The following is a 23162-nucleotide window of genomic DNA, read 5'->3' on the forward strand; positions in this document are numbered from 1 at the left end:
AGCCAATTCATCAGGTTAGTGCAACCGCGCACTATTAAAGCAGATTGACCCTTATTTTATTTAATTTATTTTTTTTTAGTTTGCGTGTCTGGTCCCTGTATCACGCATTCCGTAAAGGAGTAAAGGAGTATGTCATTCCTAATTGGACGCCCGGAACAAAGCATTTGTCCATTCTGTAAGAATAGTGCAAGGACGCATGCGAACAAAGAAAAGAGAAAAATAGACAGAAAATAACGAAACGTCTATCTGCTTCTGCCGCGTACGGTTGCAGTAAGTGGTTTCATGCACGCGTAGTATCGGCAGCAGCTATAGACGCAGACCGCCGTCAACTTAGGAGACCGGAAATTTTTCACGAACTAAAATGCTTCGTGCAGCCGCCCATGGTCGCATTGTGCTTTGGGTCTTTTATCCCAGTCGGTTTTCTAGCTAAACGCATGCACTGACTGTCACATTGAAAGCCGCACTAGTGGGATGCGTTATTGTCGAAAAGCTATGCAACATCAGCACGTCGTGTGTCAATGCCTTTCGAAATGCGCCTACTTCGTGCCTGCGAAAACCCGTGCCTCCTGCCTCAAAGCCTGCGTCGCGCACACGACAAGCGTCGCAGAGGCTGCTATGGGCAAGGTAGTTTGGCGTCATTTCGGTGTTTATCGCATCTGTCCGTCACCTGCGAATAACCGCATTGGTAAGATGTCAGTTTTTGTGGACGGCCGCAGACAGGATCGTGTTGTTCGCTTCCCTATTAGGTCGGAAATAAAGACCAAAACACGGGATGGAGGAGAAAACACGTGAGTCTTTGTTTCTTTTTTAACCAATTATCGATAGTAAAAGGTGAATGTCCCGGGCTATACAGCGGCTGGTTTTACCTTGTCGTTGACGGTTTCAATTGTCTCGTACGTTGACACTAGCTGCGGAGTGCCCGGGGTAAGTGAAATTCCAGTGTAGTGACCAGATCTCACTATCTTGGCGTTGGCGTAGAATGACAATGGGTCATAGCAATACTGGAACAGTAAAAGCGATGTCACTCAGTCTCGAAAAACTCAGTGGCGAATTAGCGGCAAATGCGGGAGAAATGCTCTAGCAATACGTCACCCCTCTTTCTCGTCCGGATCCACGATTTAAGCCGGGTTATATATATATATATATATATATATATATATATATATATATATATATATATATACCGCTACCACGTGACCAGCCTCCCACACTTCACACTCACACTTTTTTCCACTCTCAAACTCCCATGTTACTGCAATAAAATACTGCCAAATTGAACGGCCCTGGGCGGTCCTTCGAGTTTTTGGACACGCCTAAGTAACGTACCAGAGCAGGACCTGCTGCCACAGCCAGAAGGCAGCAGCAGCCTGCGGTGCCAACGTCGCATGCCACCGATGCGGGGCCGCCGCAGATGTTCCCTTTCGCTACACTGTCCTTTCGCCCACTCTACCCAAGCGTGACTCCACTCCATCGAGGAGCGCTCGCGCCGAGAGCGATGGTGACGTGGCGCGCTAGCTGGGTCCCCTTTCATTTGCTCCGTCAAGGAGCGTTTCTAACATGGCGTCGCAGCCAATGGCATGGCGAGTTTAGGCACCATTTCGCTGCTAAAGATGACAGATGCCGAGTATTTCGCTCGATGGGCCATTTAGCACTTTCGCCTGAAATAATCTGAAGAGACCTAAGCACTTCTCAGGAGTTCTGCGGGCGAAAGCATTAATTTCCACTTGAGCACTGCTCAACGGTCCTTCGAGCTATGAACTCCTCGCGCACAAGCGAGTGCGTTGAGAAGCTTGGCCCATTTTGATTTGGCCGTATCAAGGCGCACTTAGAAGGCAGGCGAGAGCTTGCGTGGAGAAGCAACGCGCGGATGAGGATAATGAAACGTCGCGTAGATTTCCTCTCCCCCCACGCAACACCAGGCGCGCTAGCGTGCCATCCGGTGTTCCATTTAGGCCACTCTGCTGCGTCGAAGCGCACTCGCAACGCGGCGAAGCAGCCAATGGCGATGGGAGCTTAGATGCCGTTTTGCTGCTACACAGAAGCGATACTCTTTTGCTCGACGAGGCATTTAACGCTTTCGCATAAAAAAAACTCCTTTGTAGGGATGGCTCTCCCTCCATTTCTCAAACGATTACTGCTGAGTGATTACTTTATCGTAATTCTTCAATATGCGGTAAGTTTGAGTCGTCACACACACAATAGTGTTGGACGCATGATTTAAAAAGAAAACAGAAAACTACTCTTGTCGTGTATAAGACGCGTACATCGCTGTTCCAGATGCTACAAACTCTGATGACAACTATCAAGACCATAGATTTAGAGTTTGTTATGGAATCTCTGACGACACAAGCGAATCCGGCAAGCACCTGGTCATGCGAAGTTTCATTAGATTGGCGGCGCGTCACGTACTCTGATAAGCATTTTGCGATATCGCCCAGGTGTACATAAACTGGTGCTGCCGTGGGTTTGAGAAAATGAAACTCGACACGGTCGTAATACTTTGCTAATTATCAAATGTGCTAATTCACAAACTTCATGCCTGATTTCCGTGAATGCGCTTGACGGGAATTCAACAACGTTGGTCACTCACGGCAGCGGTGCTATTGGGACGGCGCAGGTGGTCAACACACTTGGCATCCAGCTCCTGATCTGGCGTCACTGCTTCGGCTGGCATGTAGACGCGCGTGCACATGGAAACTGAGATTGCCAATGAGGGGACCTTGTTCCACGCAGTCTGTCTGGAAATTTGTCTCATGATATCATCCTGTTCGAATAGGGCGAGAGAGAGAGCTTGCAACAATCACTGTTGGACAGGATAGTAAAAAAAATATGCATAAAAAACTGACTGCATAGCCACGAGCAAAATGTTTCGGGTTCTAGGCAACCCTGGTTTCTGAAAGCCTCGGGGAATTGAAAGTATGCCTGTCTTAATATTTCGGGAGTATGATGAAACTTGAGCTGGCTTGAGTTGCCTCCATCAGCTCTTGAGGGCTCAAAATTGAAGCTTTCTTTATGCCAAGGCATTTGCAAAATCCATATTATTTATGTAGTAAATATTTATGTAATGTAATGTTAAAACCCTTTTACATGTACATTTATTATTTGGTAGCGCGTGTCAATGAGTGAAAATGGTTAACCGTTTCGATTCCAACTTGTTCTGGCGTAATACGGTAATAGGAACGCGTCGCATAGCAGGCCAAGACGAAACGATCCAGCCCTCGACAGCTTCAGTGAAGCGTCGTTGGTAATCGTGATGGGAAGTAAATAAAAACAGAAGAAAAATTATGCAAATCCAGCGGACATCTGGAAATCTACGTGGAGCAAATCTTTCGTGCAGAAGTTATTGAAATGCCATCAATGTCCCCATTTCATTCGTGCGTCTTTAGCGCAAAGCAAACTGGAGGGCGCGTGTATTCTAGCGCTCCGGTACGACACAGCGTGACATATGTTGTATATTGCCACATATTCCTTCATCTGTATTTTAAATGTGCCGTACACTTTTGAATGAGAGCCCAATGCCGATATGTGCCACTGTGTGGATGTTATCATCATAATAACAATAGGAGGACACACTTCTTGGCCGATTCCCTTTGGTGGGTACATACCCGCAGTGCACAGACTGTGGCGCTCCAGAATGGCTGGGTATTACTTCGATGCAGATTCCAGACACACAACCCGCGCGAGTGTACTTCAGAGAAAGTATAAACGCCTATGAGGAGGCGCAAGAAGTTCAACAGTACCCTCTTGAATTGTTGTCGAGGTTAGGACTCGACAAAACTAAGAGAATTTGGTGGGATTGCAATCCTGCTGGTCGGTAGATGTTACATACGTCTTTCGCGTGTTTGTTCGCTGAACTTGGGTGTTGTTAATGAGAGATTTTGCCAATGGGTTAACAAAGAAGTCTGTAGCCTAATGATTAAACAGTGGGAAAGCTGTGCCGGTGCGCCGAGGTTCAAATCCCGCGCCGGAGATGTTTTTTCTATTAGATTTTTTTTCTATTTTGAAGCGAAGGCTGAATGTATTCGGCGAGAAACCGAGAAGCGGCTGAGCAACAGGCAGGCAGACCACCGACCGACTAAGGCGAAACCTGGGATGGCATGCTAGGGAAAGAAATCGTCGCTTCAAAAATTGTGCACCCGCGCAACACCATACACATTGTTGCAAGGATACAATTTCTGTAGGAACAAGGAACACTTTCTAGAGAAGGCCGAAGCTCCCGCTCCTGTGGACGCCGTCATGCTCATGACCCTTTCCACAAACCTTTCCTACTCGAAGCATTTGCCTACACTTCTGCGCAGTGACCTGACTGCCTTTCTGTAAACCAATTTCTCTCTCTCTCTCTCTCCTACGTAGCAGCTGTGCTTTCTTGAGCTGAGGAGCCAGATGTCTCAAGACTACAGTTAGCAAGAAAAGTACAGCTGCGATAGCCCTGCCGCTTCAGCAGTTGTGACTCGCCATGGTCATAACACTTTCACCGGGACATTTTCAGCAGCAATACTATAAGAATGCGCTCTCTAATCTGAACGATTGATGAACGTGTAGAGTTTTTTTTACTAACAAACAGGAAAGAGATAATCATCGTGAGCAATCTGTCATCCAGCACTACTCTCTGCAAAAGACGTTTATTGAGTAATATGGCCAACCTTTTGTTACTGGCCTAATGTGTGAACTTTCGCGTAACATAGCACCAGCGTAACGTATTCAAAGGGTGGCAGCACTTTCCACGCGAGATTTATCGTTGACTGTACGAGTGTTTCGAATTAAAATTGTATCGCTGTACGCACACTCGGGGCATCTGGAACCCTAAAATATTTTAGAAACGAAACTCCGCGCTGTGAATTGTCCTCCACCCAGTGCTTCTTTCACAAGCTTCCCGTAATATTTGCCAACAGAATCTGAATAACTGGCTGCTTGAATGCAGTATTTCCTTTGCATTATCCTTTGTTCTTCTTAACGTTACGTCTCACGTTGGCATTATAGAATGCACAAATCATTCACTGGTTACTCAGAATCTGTAAACCGGGAGGAACCAGATTTGCTACCGATGTGTGAAGTCGTTTTACGGCGTGGCGCCATCAAGTGAATAAGAAAAAAATTCAGGGCAAAAATGAACGAGAAATATACGTTGCAAATTTCCATTATATATTGGGATCGTGTAAATCGACACCGGCTTTAGTCACAACTATCCCCATAACTCTCTGCACTTGGAACGCAAGCTAAAGTCATTTTTACTGCTCTGTCGAGTAGTGCCTGTTTAATTTGAAAGCAGAATAAAAGAAGCACCCCCTATGCTTACGTGCGCCATACCAAGGTTTGAAATAGTGTATTCCAAACTGCTCGATTAAAAAAACTGATTAAGACCCCAGTTGGAAATTTAGGTGACCCTCCTCAAGATCTATTATAGCGAAGAATGTGTACTTTGCTATTGCGTCTGTGCTAAACTACCAAGACAATTTTGTTAGTCGTCGCTGAAGCACTCGGCACTATAGTATAACGCAGACAATGGCGCATGTTGCAGAGTATGAAAACGTGCATACCTCTCAGTGAAATATATTGAAAAAAGAAAGGCATTGTGGCAATCACAGCGAAAAAATTGCCTACGTTATTTCCGAGACCCCACTCTGAAAACAGCTGCACCCTCTTGGGTGTATATTTGTCAAACGAAAATTATCGTCATCTGTCTCGCTTGCATTTCCTTTCTTGAAAACGCTGCACTCGTTCTTTCCTGTCGAGAACGCTCTGTCATGCTGATAACTCGCATGGCGTTAGTGACTTGGAAGTACCGGGCTCGCAGTGTTAATAAAAGAAATGCGGGCAAGACAGATTACGATTATCGTTGTGTGGCAAACATACACCCCAAAAGGTGTAACTGTTCTTAGAGTGCACAGCAAATTTTAAGTCATAAAAAATTGGAGGCAAATTCGTTTCCCACTCACCATGCCGAGAAGGTTCGGGTTTTTAGAGGTGCTTTTATAAGGCGCCCCTCCTCTTATGAAGCATTCCAGGTTTGCTTCGTGTTCGTCTACGGTCAAGTGTGTCACGATGATGACAGCATCTACTAAGAATTTTCTGAAATAATGGTATTCGTTATAACTACATGGCAAGAGCAAGATTCAAAATTTTGATATGCTTAAATGACCTGGGAATAATTTTAGTCATAATGCACCAAGAATCTTATTCCGCAGGAAGGACGAAATCTGGCGCCAAATGGTGCTTTTTTTCTTCTTTTTTTTCACTAGAAATAAGGCTAGTTGGTGCTAGACGACGCTTTCATTGAGAAGCTGTGCTTCTGTATCGTGTATTGAAATTGGGCAGTGTTTGGGCCCGAAAACGTGGCTCTTTTTTGCGATGACGACCCTTTGTGGCTGAAGCATTCCCGTCTACTGCAGCGTCATCTATCGCTGCAGCCTGAAGGCATTGCTGGCAGGCGGAGCTATAGAGGCGCAACACAGGGCCTCAGGGATCAGCAAGTACGGTTGTCGTGGTTGTCATGCATGTCCATTCGGAGCTCCCGATTGCTCGCTGCGGTTTTTCCTGCCGCGTTCGCACTTTTTTTGTGTGTGCGGGAAGCGCTGGGTTTGTAAAAGGTCTTTCTTTTTTTCATTGAGATTGCTGCACAACGATCACAACAACACCAGCCTTCTTCAGATCGAGCATATTAAGAACATTGGCTTTAATGTTGCCCTTCGGCGCCCGTTTGAGGAGGAAATATTACGACTATGGTGGGTGCATTTGTCCCAGAGTATGAGATTTATTTTTCTTTATTGAAACTTAGCGACCAATTTCCTGGCTTATACAACGTGAAAGGAATTCGGTGCAAACCACAAGGCACAGTGCGGGTGCTCCTTCCGAGCTTCTCATCGTCGTGTGTTTCAAAATACTTTGATAACAGGAACATTGGCCTGCTTACGGAAAGAAACGAGCGTACAAGAGTTTGTCTTCTTCAACAGGAGCGCTGAGAAGACGATCAGGAACACTACATTATCTGCACATTATAACAATGTCAACTGTGTTTCGAGAGAATTTTAGTGTATAAATGCAGAAAGTATTGCACAACGTATAATGGTTATTGGGACTAAAAAACGGTCTTTGTGAGAATATGAGCAACAAGAAAAACATTCATTTTTTTCTGTAGTCTTCCATTACGACGGCTAACAGAGGTCACTCGTTACAAATGCGTCAGCGTCACGATAACTAATACTCTCATGGTGAATTCCGCGGGTCACATAGAGGGGGGTGCTGAATCCACATGAGATGAACAAAATCCGTCTCGGGGCGACCTAATGCAGGTCGACTAGCGAAAAGTAAACTTGCTCCGGTAGGGAGTGCAGCGGAAGTTGGGCGCCCGCCATATCCGCCACCCTCATCGCGATTTCACCACCTGCACCTTAAATACCAGTTAGTAAACCGCGTACAACTCACGTCGTTGCTACTGTTACTTTCCCAGGAACTAGACTTGCTGTCAGACTCGCTCAAGGCAAGAAGCAGTGCCGTACGGTGTAATGGCGCCATTTTGAGAATGTAAACAACTGCACAGGGTTGCCAAAAACGCCTCAAAAATGGCTGAAAACAGCCAAGCCACCCAACCAATCCGGAAATGACGCCAACGCGTCGTCGGAGTTCGATGAAATCCGTCTCTTCGCGGTGGATCAACGAGGAGCGCTCCATCGTGGAGCCGGTTGATCCCAACCGACCAGTGGAAAACGCATACTTGCTCTAGATCGACCAGTGGAATGCAATTGCTTTGCCGCGGAGCAAGAAAACGTGTTCTATACCGGCTAACGGAATTCATCGTTACTTGTAACTTTCATATTTCGAACATCTGCACATCCGTATTTCGCAAGCTATACTTTCTGAGACACAAGTACTAGCTGGTGTTCACTAGCGTACTAGCTGATGTCTACTAGTGTGCTAGGTGATGTCAAATTATTAGCCTATTGATGCATTATGAGGCCCAAGCTTGAATACGTATCCATTCTCCGGGACCCAAACCAAACGGAACATCTCAGCACTGGAGATGATCAAACGAAAATCAGTTAGATTTATTTATTCCAAATATCGTCCCACTGACTCTCCGACTAATCCAATGAATCTTCACGCAATAAAAACACTGAAGTTATGACGAAAAATTATCAGACTAAAGCGTCTTTTACAAGTGGAGCATCGCAAATTATTGCTAAATCCTGAAGCTTACGTACCACCACTGACATCACGAACTACAAAGCACTGGCAGGAAGAATCACTCACAGCATATAGCAGCAGAACTAACCTTTTCAAATTCTCGTATTTTTTAGGTGTACAACTAACAAGTGGAATTCGCCACCTCTGTCATCAATGCACGGTATAAAAGTAATCGAAAGCCTTCAATATTGACATTATGGTGTATTATATTTTGGTGTACTTAGCTCTATAAAAGTCTATGGCTGTATTTATGTCTGTATATATGAGCGAATATTTCTGCTTGACCTTGTTGTACTACTAGTGTGAATGAATAAATGTCGTATAAGCGGCTTTTTATGAACTGTACGTAAATATTTCTTACGTTCTGTGTATTATTATATAGCTTTGAATGCATTTCTGCCTTTTCTGCTATGGCCCACATTGGTGCTGCAGTACCTTGTAAATAATATAAATAAAAAATAAATAAACTTCGCGTGCTAGGAACACCGGTCAATCGCAGCTTCATCTAGTGGCGTCATCGCAGAAGCCTCCCCGGTTCTCCAATTACATAGCTGTATGGATAACACACTACCTCATTCCAGTACACCATAGCCTCTGGTCAAAGAAGCGGATGCTGTCTTTTGAGGCCGATGAGCCGCATGTCAGAACGTCTGCCAATTGAGGCGGTGCTAGGCGTTGCACGGGGCTTTGAAGTGGTCTTTGAGGAAGTCGCATAGAAGCGCCGGTTGTCTTTCGCATACAGAGTAGGAACGTTAAGGAGAGCGCCAGCTATGCCATATAATGTGCCAGAAATAACTACCTCCTAAAGCACTCTAAAGACATTCTTGGACAGCAGCCGAGGTAGGGTCTTCATAAATTTTTCTTCTCATCATACAGTATGTAGCGTTCGAGATCTGGCTAAGGCGCAACGCGTTACTCTTCACCCAATGCGAAAGCCCACGTGTATTGGACATTGATTTGGAGCCCTGCATTACGGCATCTCATAACCCCAGTGTTCCTTTGAAACATGCGATTACAGGGTCCACGCTTCATTGGTGCACCCAGAGAGGAGCGACTGCAATTGCACCGGTATTCCCGAGAACAGTACGAAGGGATAATGGAACATTTGGAAGCTGTACTTTGCTGCTGACGCGTATCGTATCTTAGCCTGTAAGCGTGTGCCAAGAGGATTAGCATTACTTAAGCTTCATATACAAGCGCCCGAAAAAGTCACAAGAAGAGAGATGGAGTGAACGCAACGCTATGCAGATAAAGTTTTCAACAAATATTGCTACAGGTAACACTGGCGCTAGTGCATACAGCAAATGTAAGCGTGGGCCATCATGGAAATACTGTTTAGTGAGTGAATACGCTTCACTCCATCCTTCTGGCTTCGAGCAGCATTGAAACTGTGCTAATTGATCTCTTTCCCCAAAACATTGCATTATAAATGCCACAAGTCACAGCAATTGTGCATGTGCACAGGGTCATAATGATATTTGCGTTAAAAAAATAGGATAGTTTCAAATTTTGAGATAATAAAGGCAGATAGATCATAGCAAGCCAAGCTTCAAGGACGTGTGGTGCCACGAGCATGAAGATCAGACAAATCGGTGTACTAAGCGTCATCCTCGTAGTTTCTGAACTATCACAGCACCAGATCTCCCTCTAAACGTTTTGTTGAAGCTCTCAGGCTACGCGTCTCTCCATCTCTCTTTCTGTCCATCTCTCTTTGCTAAGTAAACGAACTGAATATGTACCTACTCGCACTGACTGCTACGCTTGTTTAAGTGCCGAGAAAGGCACTTGTACACTAAAGAAGTAGATTACAAAGCACATGTTAACAGATGCCTACTCAAAGTTGTCGGCGATAGCTTTGAGGAAGTGTGCTTTGGTGGCTTGCCAAAGGTAAATGCTTGCAACGACAAAACCACGTTCAGGCCTCTTCTGCTTCGGATAGGCGGCTTTCAATTTATCCTGCTGTGCCCTGAATGCCTGTCACCAAAGGAAAGAAAGACATAGTTACTCATTTCTTCGAAGTGTAGGAAAAATTATTGTGGAATAAAAAGGCAAGGTGTACGTATTATCACGCCCCGAACCCGTCCGTTTGATCTGATGTAAAGACAAATTTAAATCTTCTGTGCGCCTCTCCGGGCTTCTTAGGCAATTTTAGTTTAACGTTCAACGATGGCGCTGACGTCTCGCCCTGCGGAACACAGACTGATCGGGTGAAATCGGCCGGGCAAATGTAATGATTGTATTCCAGTAGTGATCTCACACACGTTATCAGCGAGACTGATCTGTTTGGGTCCAAAGATGTTAAGAAAGGTACAGAATTGAGCAACGAAAGGATAGATATATAAATGAACTTTATTAAAAATAATCATAGTAGTCGCTAATGGTCTGGGCCCCTTGTCCAGGGTTCTGTTGGCTCTCGCCATCTTGTCAGTTCTCGGGATCAGCGTGAGCTGGTCTCGCATTGCTCCCTCGTGGTGTTCGCGTTGTGGTATTCTATTTTGTAGCATGCACTCCCACGTAAAGTGGTGTAGGGTTGGATTGGCCCCGAACCACGGGCATTCGTCCCTGTAGGCTGTAGGGTGTCTGCGATGTAATATGTGTAGGTTCGTGTATGTGCCTGTCAGGAGCCCACGCCAGGCAGCGGCATGCTCCGTGTTTAGATTTCGATGGGTTGGTGGATATCGCAAGCGACTCCCTCTGTGCTAGTTCATGATGGCTGAATACTCGAGGTCGACAGGGTCCGGGTCTTCTGCAGCCAGCGTGATGAGCCCTCTGTTATGCACAAATCCTCGAACTGATCTGCCGGCCTGCAGGTTCCCCGTAACACCAGTGTGGCCCGATATCCAGATAATGGTTTGAGTGGTGATGTCCTAGGGTCCTTCTTGAGTACCTGGGCTAGGACTTGTGCAGCAGGCCTTCCGATTCTTTCCTGTAGGAAGTTGCGGCAGGCCTACTGGGAATCCGTCAGGATCGTTAGTGATTTGTTTGCGTGTTGGCCTTCGTGAATGGTTAATGCGATGGCCAGCTCTCGGCTTCCGTGATCGCGCAGGGCCCGGTTGATGCAGTGGAGGTAACGTGGCCTCGGTGGTCGCATACCACTGACACTGCGCCCTTGTATTCGTCCCATACATGGCGGTGTCCGTAAAACGGGGCCGTGGTATGGAGCCTGAATATTTTCTTCATGTACTTGGCCGTTGCTCTCCTCGTGCCGGAGTATAGCTTAGGGTCCATGTTGCGTACTATTAGGGCCACGTGATACCTGCCCTGGACGTGACGAGGTATCGAGCAGGTTTCTTGGGTTCGTGTTCTTATAGCTTCGAAGTCCAAGGTTTGTAGGACCTGCTGACTCATGTGAGTCCACGCAAGTTTGTTGTTATGAGACCTAAAGGGCTTCTGCCAGTTCTCTGAGGATGTTGTGTAACCCTAGCGCCAATAATTTTTCTGTCATCGGCAAGCGGTGAGTGGTCTTGAAAGCCATCCTCAAGAGCGTGTCGGCCTGCTTCATCTCGGACTGTGTAAGATGGTAGTAGGGCACGCTCTATCTGATTCTGCTCACCCCCAGGCTTCTGACCAGTTGGAGGGTGTCCCCATCCTTCATGCATGTTTTCTCGATGCCATGCGTGATATGGACTTGACATTGATTTTGAGGAGTGTAAGGCTGTGTGTGGCCCACTGGTTGGACTGGAGCCACCTGCCCAGCACAATGAGCAATGGCTTTTCTGGTACGAGGCCCTCGTTGAAGTGTACCTCGAGTTTTCTTGCTGGGGTTGTGGGGACTGTGTGGTTCACCCGGCCTCGCCAGATTCTTAGGAGCTCATATTTCTAGGGGTAGCAGTGTAGCCCCCGTTGGATGACGTATTCTTGGATGAAGTGAGCTGCAGTTTGCAGCCATTCTTTTTTAATGGGGACCCTGTTGTGGTACAGTGTGTTATGTCGTCTGCGTAGATCGCATGCCGAAGACCTTCTACGTCCTGTAGTTTGCCTGCGAGGTCAATTATGGCGACGTTGAAGAGCATGGGTGAGATGACAGCACCTTATGGTGTGCCCTTGTTGGGAGGGTGGTACACTGGAGTCTGGATCTCCCCCATCTTCCACTCCGTCATGTGGTGGTTCAGGAAGCTCTGAACAGACTTGCACGTTAGCTCGCCGCAGTTAGCGTTGGCTAGTCCTTATACGATTGCTTGGTGGCTGACGTTGTCGAAAGCTCCTTTGATGTCGATTGCAAGGACGACGTGTTCGTCGCTGCGGTGCATGCTGCTGAGGACCTCTTCCTTCATTTGGAGTTACAGGTCTTATTCGGGAAGGCCTGCGCGGAAACCAACATGGTGTGCGGCAGGTGTTTGTTGTCTTCTAAGTGTCTCTGTAGTCTCGTATTTATAATTTTCCCGTACACCTTGCCGAGGCAGCACGTGAGCGAGATTGGTCTGACGTATTCAAATGGCAATTTTTTGCCCAATCTGGGGATCATGATTATTCGTGCGTATTTCCACATCGCCGGCATAGTACCTGGTTCCCAGTGTTAGTTGAGAAAGGTCGCGAACGCGGAGATCGACTTGTGCCTTAGGTTTCTGATCATGGAGCTCGTGATGTGGTCCACGCCTGCCGCTGTGTTACGGGTGGTGTCCTGCGATGATTGCTCTCATTTCGTTTTCTGTGATAGGTTCGTCCGTTAGTGCGTTGAGTTGTCCTGCGTAGGGTGTTGTACATGGTTGTGCAGGAGCGGGATCTCCTTAGCCCTTGGCCTTGATAGCGTCAATCAGGTCTTGTTGGCTACCTGGGTAGGTGAGTAGTAATCGCTCCATGGCCTTGTGTCCTTTTCCTTTGGTTTTGGTAGGGTCCAGAATGGCTTTGAGGATGTGCCACGTACCTGCCGTGGTTGGTCAGTGGCTATGGTATGTGGCTGCTGAGCAGGAGGTCACGGGATCGAATCACGGCAGCGGCGGCCGCATTTCGATGGTGGCGAAATGCGAAAACGCCTGTGTAGTTAGATTTAGGTGCATGCTAAAGAATCCCAAGTGGTACAAATTTCTGGAGCCCTCCACAACGGCCTGCCGCCTAATCAGAAAGTGATTTGGACACGTAAAACCCATTATTTAATTTTCATTTAAGATGGGCCACGTCTTGGCCGTATTCAGGATGCCACCGAAGGAGTCGGAGCATTTTTACCAGTTTGCCGAGGCCAGTTGCATGGCATATTCTTTTGCTTCCGCTGTTTGTGTTATGCGTGTCCTCAGTTTCCTGTTCTCTGTTTTCCAGTGGCGGGTGAGGCCTCGTTTGGCATTCCACCGGTGTAGTAAGGGGGGATCCAGCTCCTAAATCTCTACCATTATGGCGATTTCCTTTGCGTGGTGTTGTTTACGTCGACGGAGGTTGTCGCACCGATCTTCCAGGTTCGTGATTGTGTCAGCGTCCTGTTCTTGGGCTTCCCTGATTTTGGCCAGTCAGTGAGCTTAACTGTGCCAATCTTCCTGCGTAGGCCTCCAGTCTGTAATGTTATGTTTAATATGTAGTGATCACTGCCTACGTTTTCGAGCGTGTTGAGCCACTCGGCTCGCATGGTTTGTGTGATGAAGGCGAGGTCGGGAGTGGTGTCGCGTGTTACGCGGTTCCCTTCTCTCGGCAGTATGCTCGGGTCTTTGATGAGCGTGAGGTGACACTGTTATATTAGTGTTTGTAGCTGGAGACCCTTCCAGTCCTGTCTCTGGTACCCCCCATAGCGTGTTCTGGGCGTTGAAATCGCCTATGATTATCAGGGGGCTGTCTTTGGCGAAGCGGAGGGTGTCCGTAAAGAGTTTGCCTATGTTTGCCCGACTTAGGCTCGTGGGGAGCGGCAGTAAATGTTTAGGACGAAGGCGCTCTGTTTCTGGTTACTTTTGTAGACGAGTTAGAGGAGTAAACGTAGTACGTCTACGTCATCTACGGGTTTATGTTGTATAGTTGTGATGTTTCTGTCTACTAGTGTGGCTACCTTCCACTTGTCGTCTTGAGTTGTGTGGCGTTTTTCGTAGCCATGTAGAGTACGTCGGATACGCGGCTCTTGTAGGGCTATTACCCCGGTCGCTTTGAAGAATGAGCGATCAATTCTGTCAGCCGTCCTTATTTCGTTCGGTACCCACGGCGGTTCCATTGCCAAATTTATGTTTTCTGTGACTTGCATGTATGGTCTAGGCATTTTAGATGTTGTGGTCGGTGGTTTTATGATCTAGTGTACTTGGTTCGGTCCTGCCACAGATGCGGCCTTGTAGAGGTTCTGTCTTAGTATCTTTCGTAGTTTTATGGAGTGAAGCTGGGGCTTAAGCTTGCTGTTTACAGCGGCTTCCATGTGTTTTATTGCTGCTTCTGTACGTTGTATTGCAGACTGTGTTATGTGTTCCAAGTGGGCGCGTGTAGCGTCCACAAAGGCTTGCATCTGGGTGCGGATGGCATCAACATGAGTTTGTAGGTCACTAATGGCCTGGTGTGGTGCAATGTCTTGTGTTATTTACGTGAGCTTTATCACTTGTTGTTTGAGTAGTCTGTTTTCTTGTGTGTGTGCTTGCATCTGTGCGCGCATGCTCACGAGTTCTTGTTCAAATTTCGTAGATGGCGGTGTCGGTAGTTTTTTGTACGAGCGGGAGGCCACTAATGGCCAGCTTACTTCGTGTTCTTTGGTTGTAGTCTTCTTGAGTAAGGCTTCCTTGGTGTTTCTTTGGTGTTGCTTGGGCCCCTTTTCTTTGAGTGACGCGATGGTTGGTGCTGCCTGCTGATCTTGCTTGGGCGTCGACCGAGATCACCGTCTGGGCGACTGAAAATGAGGCCGGGGGTGAGAGCAGGTGCGGGATCTGGACCTCGGGTTGGAACCGGGCCGGGGTCCGTAGATGCTCGAAGACTCCGAGTAGTCGAAGTCGGAGTCTCCCCACTTGGAACTGAACCACCGTGGGCGAAGGTCAGCCGTCTTGGTCGACTGAGTGACCGGGCGGGGTTGTCGTTGGGTTTTGGGTGTGGTAGTGGAGGCACGTTTCCATCTGGGGGGAATGTGATTGACTTGCTGTTGCACTCTGCTGCGGCCGTGAGATGGGCTCCTCCGCACAGGGCGCACTTCGGAACACAAGTGTGTCCGGCGTCTGGGTTAACGTGGTTGCATACCTGTCACGCAGGAATCGTTGGATTGGGGCAGACGTCTAGTCGGTGTCCAGTTGTTCTACAAATCAAGCAGAAGTGCCTTCTCGGCTGGTAGTCTCGGCGAGGTATCTCCCCTTCGTAGGATTACACAAATCTAGACACCTGGGGTCCCTCGAAGTGGAGCAGGGCTGTCTGGAATTTTCCGAGCATGTGGGCCTGCACGATGCGGATTCCATGTGTGCGGACCCAAAGATTCGCCATAAGCTCTTTGCTGATGCCTGCGTCGGTGCCGTGTACGACACTTTTAAGCAGACCCTCGGGTGTTGATAGGTACATTTTCACGGGGTGTGATCGTCCGTGGAAGGTGAGCCTCATAATTTTCATGAGAGTGGTCGCCGTGGCCTCGTGAGGGGTGCTCACGATGATGATGTTCGAGGCGTGTCGCAGGCGGACGATGAAGTCGTCCCCCTTGCAGGTCGGCGCCCCTCCGGGGCCTTGGACGATCACGTTGGCCACTTGATTGGTCTGCAGTTTTCGACGATGAGGTTTGGGGTCGGGCGCATGACGATTCTCATGTCAGTAAGCGGGAGCGGAGGCGCGCGTCGGCGAGGCGTGCTCCTTGCAACCACGTCTTCAGAAACAGGCCTTCGGCCTCCGGGCTCCTCGCTGGTAGCTCGCGACGGGCTTTCGCGGTGGCGGCTGGCGCCTGACTTAGAGCTTGCCCTATCGACGTGGTTTTCGAAGCCGGGGTTTGCTCGACTGGGTGTTGCTCATCACTGGATTGTTATTTGTGCAGGCAGCGTTTTCGATGAAGGGAAACAACCGTTTGCCACTGGGGTTCTTGTTTGTGGAGCTGCACCGAAATGACGGGAGACGGGCCGGGCAAGGCTTCATCAGAAAAGGATCTCGGGTGACTCTCGGACAGAATCTCCATAGTTTCGGTGTCGGTGGGTTGATGGGCAATAGTGCCTGGCTTTCGCGCGATCGTAGCGTTCCGGGCTGCGCCGCCCCCACCGTCGACGCGGTGGCTGCTTGCGGGTTTCCGAGCTCGCACGCGCCAGCTAGCGTTCGGTGTTAGGACTAACCGTACCGTCGGCGTGGCTAAACGAATTGGGCTCTCGTTCGTCTTAAAAATTGCGTCTCACCGAATTTCGGGTCCGCTGAGTCTCCCTGATCTTTACAAAGATATTCAGCTGGTCCCAGTGGTGCCCGGAGATTTTGGCGCTTGGAAAATTCGAAATCACAAAGCCGATGCGAAGCACGTCTGCACACCTCGAGTGCTCGAAGCGCCACCCGACGAAAGGATCTTTATGTTATGCCGGCTATGGTTTACGATATTGCCTAACATAGAGCTGACAGTGTCAATGAATGAATGAATGAATGAATGAATGAATGAATGAATGAATGGTTCATTTCTGCATGTATTTTGGAGGTTGAAGCAACCATGTCGTAAACCATGGCCGGCACGATGAAAGGATCTTCACATTATGCCAGCCATAGTTTACGACATGGTGTCTTCAACCTTTGAACTAAATGCCTGAAATGAACCATTCATTCATTCATTCATTCATTCATTCATTCATTCATTCATTCATTCATTCATTCATTCATTCATTCATTGACATTGTCAGGTCTATATTCGCCTATCTCAGGAGTAGACACATTCACTTGTTGCAACACTCAATGTTCCTGCAGGGAGTGAAAATGTTAAAACACGCAAAGGCTTTTATGCGAATGACGCCATCTGCACGTTGTTATTAACCTAGTGCAGTAGCTTTCAGTGTGTTTGTGCTCTTACAAATACAATAATAAGAGCCGATTATTTAGCGAACTTGCTCGTTAACACTCCGGCCTTAGTGCAAATACCATTATTGTAATGCGCGCTTTAAAACAATCCTTTCGGTTGTTTGCCACGCTCTTCTTTTTCAGTGCATAAAAGAAAGCGGCTGTGGTGCGCAAGCATCAGACCGCAGTGGCCTTTCATGGTTGTCAGGCTTTCTCTTTAGAACAAAGAAAAAGGAAAATATACGCAAGCGGTAACACGTCGCAAATAACTAAAAGTGGTGTGTCCGTGTGTGCTGTACAGACCTCGTATTGAAAGTGTGACCTAAATTTAATGAGTGAATAGACAGGTATTAATTAGCAATGCATCATCTATTGCTAGGAACGCAAAAAAGCATTTGTAGCTTCTTCAATAAAGTTCCTAACATAATGTTGAAGTGTTGCGCATAGAAGGCACCGCTTTTTTTAGCATTGTCGATGTCCATTTGTGATTCCCAAAGTCTATAGCACGAAACGAGTCTTTATACAGGTGCCCTTACATTTTCTTGGTTTCTATAATCGCAGTAATCGAGCAAAAAATGATCATGTTGGGAGGGGCTAAGGCTCATTAGACTTTCGAGGAGAATACCTTGCTTTCCAGGAAGCTATAGCCAACAAAAGTACCATGTGTGAAAGTTAATGTTCTCATTTCGAGCAACGCTGATTTGATTGTTGTGATATGAAATACAGCGAAAATAACTGCACCGCGTTCTTACATGTCGCTCATGTACACATTGCATATTAATGACATGAACAAAGCTGCACGTTGTTGCTTTTACAGAAAACTGTCTTATTACACCAGCACATTAAAAAAAATTCCAGGGTCAGCAACTCTTGCAATATCCATTGGTGGCCAGCATGGCCGTGTTGGCGTCTATCGGCTCAGAGTGCAGCTTACTACACTCACTCGACGAATGAAGTGACTCGCCGATGTTCCTCTCATATATAAGTGCTAGAAAATTGTACAGTAACCATCGACAATGTGATCGAGTGGCATGATGCTTCGAGAAAGCTATTGGCTTTATTCAATGAATAGTGCGCTTGCTGGAGTGTGTCTACTGCAGTGAGGGTATTCGGGATGCGTTTGATGTTTCGTTGCGTAATTCCGCGGAGAACACAGTAGGTAACCAGCACAGCTGTAGCGGTAGCATAGGTAGCTGTACATATAACCTTAGTCGTCATGTGTTATTAGTAGCGGCATGAGCGCTGGCATCAATGGCGACTGCCATCTTCCTCTATCACGCATGACCACGTGTGTCTTATAACTACTGGCGTTCGGAGACGAATACACGACTCGCAGTTTGGTTGCGCGAGAGCAAGAGCCCTTCGCGTCGGCGCCTTTGTAGAAGTGCTAAAATTGCGACCATCAGTCGTCCACGACTTACATAGAAAACAGCCGTTATAGCCAAAGAAAGCTATTCGCTTGAAAACAACTTCGTTTCGACCCACGTAAATAAAACGGGACTCACAATTATACCCGTGCGACAGGGGCCCCATTGAACTCGCTGAAGATTAAGGAGCTCGACACATCTTAAGATAGCTCGACATCAAGGAATCTTCGCTCATTTCACATGGCCGCTTAGGAGTATTTAGCAAAATCTGCTAGGGGCCTATAAGACGCTGTTTGGGGTTACGTGCACGCACAAAACCTTCCCCTCTAATTATCGCGAGAACTTTGTTACCTGAATAGTCTGCATTATTAAAATCTTAAACTTAAGATTCCCTAATGCTCTGAAAGTTAAAGTGGACTCAATAAAACATGGTAGGCGACCCTAATCTTTGACTTATGGGTGGCTTAGTGGCACTCCCGACTTTGGTGTTCTGTAGGTTAAGCGAGCAAACTTCTTTCACCTGACACGGTATGCTGGCGAGGAACGATGGAGGGCGAGGAAGAAGCGCAGCGCACGCCTCCTGGCGGGGCGTAGCCCCCTAGCTAGCGACGCAGGAAGCTCACCTCACGCGTCCTCTCGGTGCTGTCGTCAGAACAGATAACGAGCACGCGCGCGCAGCTGTTGCCGGCAAGCGAGTGAACGAGCGAGCAGGTGAGCGCCGGGATAGTAGATGCGAGAGAGGACGATGTGATGTCACATCCGCTCTGCTGGGCAGATGTTCAGATTAAGCCAGGCAATTTTTTTCATTAATTATCCGGTTAAAGACCATGCCACCTTCTTGTGTTTGACCTCAATAGTGACGTCATTGCTTCCACTTTCTAGCTCCCGGTTTCCGGGAATTTCGACTAAATCGTGCTCACGTGGCGAGTCTCTAAAGTCTACGATTCTGTGCTTTGGCGTGCGGTAATCTGGACTTCTAATTAATCTCAAATTATTCCAGACACTTCAGTAACTCATCACTAAGCTTGTGGTCTGATATCACATCCATAATGAAACCCATGACTTCTGCGCTGTAATATTTTTTTTTCGTTTTTATTTATTGTGAATTTTGTCCCCTGTCTCTCAGGAGGTGAAACGCAAGTGCTGCGCAAGAAACAAGAGTGTCACATGATGCTCCTGCCACTAAAAATAGCGATGACTACAGCGACATTGGAAGCCTTGTGCTTACAGCCGTTTTTGTGCACGGTGTGGCACATCTGCTAATTTTTGGCGGTTGTAGGTGTAATCGTGCACACCGATCACGACATTGCGCGCCGGACTATTTCACAACACTCCCTAGCTCATTTTGTCAGATATAGTACTGTGGAATTAACGTCAGGCAATGCTTTCTTGAAACGTTTACATCCAATGAAATACAAAGACAGAAACCATGCGTGCAAAACCATTTGATGTGTGAGTGCGGCGCTCCTGGAGGAACTGTTCGCATTATCCTCCCATCGCATAAGTTTTGTGTCATTCGTCTCCGCGGTGACGTGTACGCAAGTGCTCATCTTCTGCACCACAGTTTGCAGCATATTGATTGCGTCCATGCGCTCGCAACACGGTAAGATGCGGGGACTAACCACGTGACACACATGACCGCGGGGGACATTGTTAGCTGTATTGGCCCTGCTTTGATTATTTCATGTCCGCGATCGGCCCTATTTCATTTACACAATCTCCGGCACGTGCGTTCAGCAGAGTGATACAGCGTTCGCAAAGAAAGCTTTGGTTTATAGACTTGCATAGGAGGCAATAAATAGCCAAGAATTGGCCGTCTGGAGAGGCGAGCTGAGCCGCAGCTCCAAAGACGAATCCGCGCTGCGTCTTTGTAGCGGCTCTCGTTGCTGTTTGAATCAGGCCACGTGACTCATGCCAAGTGGAGGCGAGAAGCATAGGCACTGCGGCAACCCATGAAATGCCAAGCAAGCTATTTCCTTCAGTGCGCATGTGCGCACTCTTTCTATCACACCTTCCCTCTCTCATTATCTTTTCTTTATATTTCCGAGCGTGAATAAACCCGGCGTTCTTCGGCTGGAACGACTGTCTCGTTCACTACGGGAGGGGCGTTGCCTCCACCCGTCAACCATCGCAACAGGCACTTAATTTTCTTTGTTTGAGGCTGATGCGTCTGATGCTGCACGGTTTCTGACCGCTGCAGAGCTCATGTTCACGTTCGCCACTAAATTTACGCGTTTTGCATGTCAAGCTACCCCTGTTTGACACATGTGACGCGATTCGTGTCTTCCTGCCAAATTATACTCCCTTTATTTCCGAGATTAAATGCTTGAACTTATACGCAGTATGCTTATTTCGCATTCATGTGCGCAGTGTTCTTTGTAGTTATATACTTTTCGCCATTTAGCGATAAAATCTAGTGAGATGGACTCACCTGGAGGAGGTCGAAAGCTTCTTTTAGGATTTTGATCCTGTCGGCTACCTCATTATCTTTGATGCCAATGTCGAATACGGCGTAGTGGTATATGTTCTTTGAAGTCCAGTATTCCCCGAGAGTGCTTTGGCCTGCTGGGCTGTTCACATCCATTAATGCTGCTGTGCGGTTCCTGAAGTGCAAAAGGTCCACCATCCTCTTAGGCTCCAGATTGTGCGCGGTCGTATGTAAACAGAGGCGTCATCAAAATTCGAGCAAATACAGGTACTACTTTGGACGACAGTTTTTACTGTGCCGCATACGTAGAGCATTGCAACAAATTTCATCTCGTAGAGCCCCCGGTGAGATACGACAAAGCCGTGTGATTGAGCGGCCCTCATCTGCGAACGGATTCACCCAGTAAGACTCGCAAGTTACGTAAACCTTTCAGAAGCGCTTGGATTTAAAATTGTCGGAAGCATAAACCGGTCAGCAGTCGAGGTAAGCAAGAGATGTTTAGGGTACTGGTCGACAAAATACAGAGAAGAGATCGATATACCCGGATCCGTTGCATGCAAGAAGCGATACAAGGTAGGTAGAGAAGTTTTGAGGAAGAGAAAAAAAAGCTATTGAGGAGGTGTATACAAATATCGTAGAATGAAAAGTATGCATAGTGCACCTGCTTACATCAAACAGGCCAGGTGACTACTGTTCACCGCGCCATATGAAAGGGGATGCCAATAAATCATTGGCGTATCGCCATTCTCACCACTGGTATTAAGTGTCCCCATACCGAAGGCACATGGCCTGCCATGGCTGATATTCACCGAACATATAGTGTTGCAGAAGTTCTCCCGGGACCAAAATCGAAATGCAAAGGTTATTCCACTATGGCTAAGCAGGCCACTATAAGGACGGCGTCGGTCTGATCCGACTGTGATTCTCCTACTCACGGACAAGTGAATTGATGAAAGAGTGGGCTGATGCAACAATGTTAGGTGAACAATTTGCGCATATTTTAGTCGCACTATGCGCTATTTTTAAAACAAGTGACCAGCGCGAAGTTTGAGCACCCGCCGAGTCTTTCGCTGTTGCCACTAGCTTCGACACATTTAGAATCGCGGTAAGGTACTTTTTTAGCAAATTTCTTTCTACACAAAGAATAGTTAGGCATTTCAGGCACACTTTTTTTCTATTATTTCACTTTTCTGATGACCATGCATGTTAGCTATGGGGGCCATAAGCCGACTCAATCAAGTTCTCTAGCTTTTTGTCGGAGTTCTAGACATGCCCGCATACAGTGTCAAGGAAAATTTTGCTTCGCTTTTCGCTGAAATATATTGAGTTATAGTCTACATGCATAAATAGGTTTTGACGCTGTACTTGAGTGCCCATTCCCTCAGACGCTCGAAAAGACGCTCAAAGGTAGAGAGAGAGAGAGAACAACTTCATTGAAAATGCCTGCGGAGTGGGTTAGGCTCCCTCCACGCAGGGAGGGCAAACTTTTGCCGCGACGCGGCCACTACGTCAGTCTCGTGCGTTGTGCTCCTCGAGGTCTCGGTTCCTCGCTACTTCCACGGGTCCGAGAGGGCCGCCGCCCCCTTCCTGGGGGCGCTGCCCGCCTTCTCCTCGGTATCGCGTGGTCGCTGCCTCTCTAGAGCTGCCGAGACCTGCTGCACGGCCTTGAGTTGTGTCTCTTGGTTGGACAGTTAGGAAAGTAGTGATCAAAATCACCTCTGAGCACTACAGATTCGGTGAAAATATCGGAAGAGGCAATCTGGCTCTGTTCAGGGAACCACTGATATTAATGCATTAGTATTTCGAATGTCAAAATGGAAAAAAGTGTGTGCGAATTTCGGGAAACTGCTTCCGTGGTAGAGGTAGAGAGGGGATGGGAGAGCTTAGAAGAGCGTGTGTGTGTACGTACGTACATACATACATACATACATACATACATACATACATACATACATACATACATACATACATACATACATACATACATACATACATACATACATACATACATACATACATACATACATACACACATACATACATACATACATACATACATACATACATACATGCTTGCATACATGCATGCATACATACATACATACATACATACATACATACATACATACATACATACATACATACATACATACATACATACATACATACATACATACATAGGCGTGATCAGACATTGCCAACAACGAAGCCAACGAAAGCATCGGGGAAATTAGCTGTGGTGGCAATTGAAATGTAGAAAATAATGAAGAAAAAGGAAATTAAGGTGGCGTGATAACTTGCCG

At 47.2% G+C, this 23162-nt stretch overlaps 1 protein-coding gene across 1 annotated transcript in view; it reads right to left on the reverse strand.

Annotated features, from left to right (window-relative positions):
- Nucleotides 1-23162, reverse strand: part of LOC139056089 (uncharacterized) — a 52483-nt gene that overhangs the window by 4592 nt on the left and 24729 nt on the right. The window contains exons 8-12 of the mRNA XM_070533948.1: nt 20863-21034; nt 10016-10155; nt 5937-6069; nt 2591-2764; nt 867-1001 (exon numbers count right to left, since the gene is read on the reverse strand). Coding sequence (XP_070390049.1) covers nt 867-1001; nt 2591-2764; nt 5937-6069; nt 10016-10155; nt 20863-21034 — 754 coding nt within the window. The remainder of the gene's footprint in view (nt 1-866; nt 1002-2590; nt 2765-5936; nt 6070-10015; nt 10156-20862; nt 21035-23162) is intronic.

This window comes from Dermacentor albipictus, chromosome 2, assembly GCF_038994185.2.
Source record: "Dermacentor albipictus isolate Rhodes 1998 colony chromosome 2, USDA_Dalb.pri_finalv2, whole genome shotgun sequence".
Lineage (NCBI taxonomy): Eukaryota > Metazoa > Arthropoda > Arachnida > Ixodida > Ixodidae > Dermacentor > Dermacentor albipictus.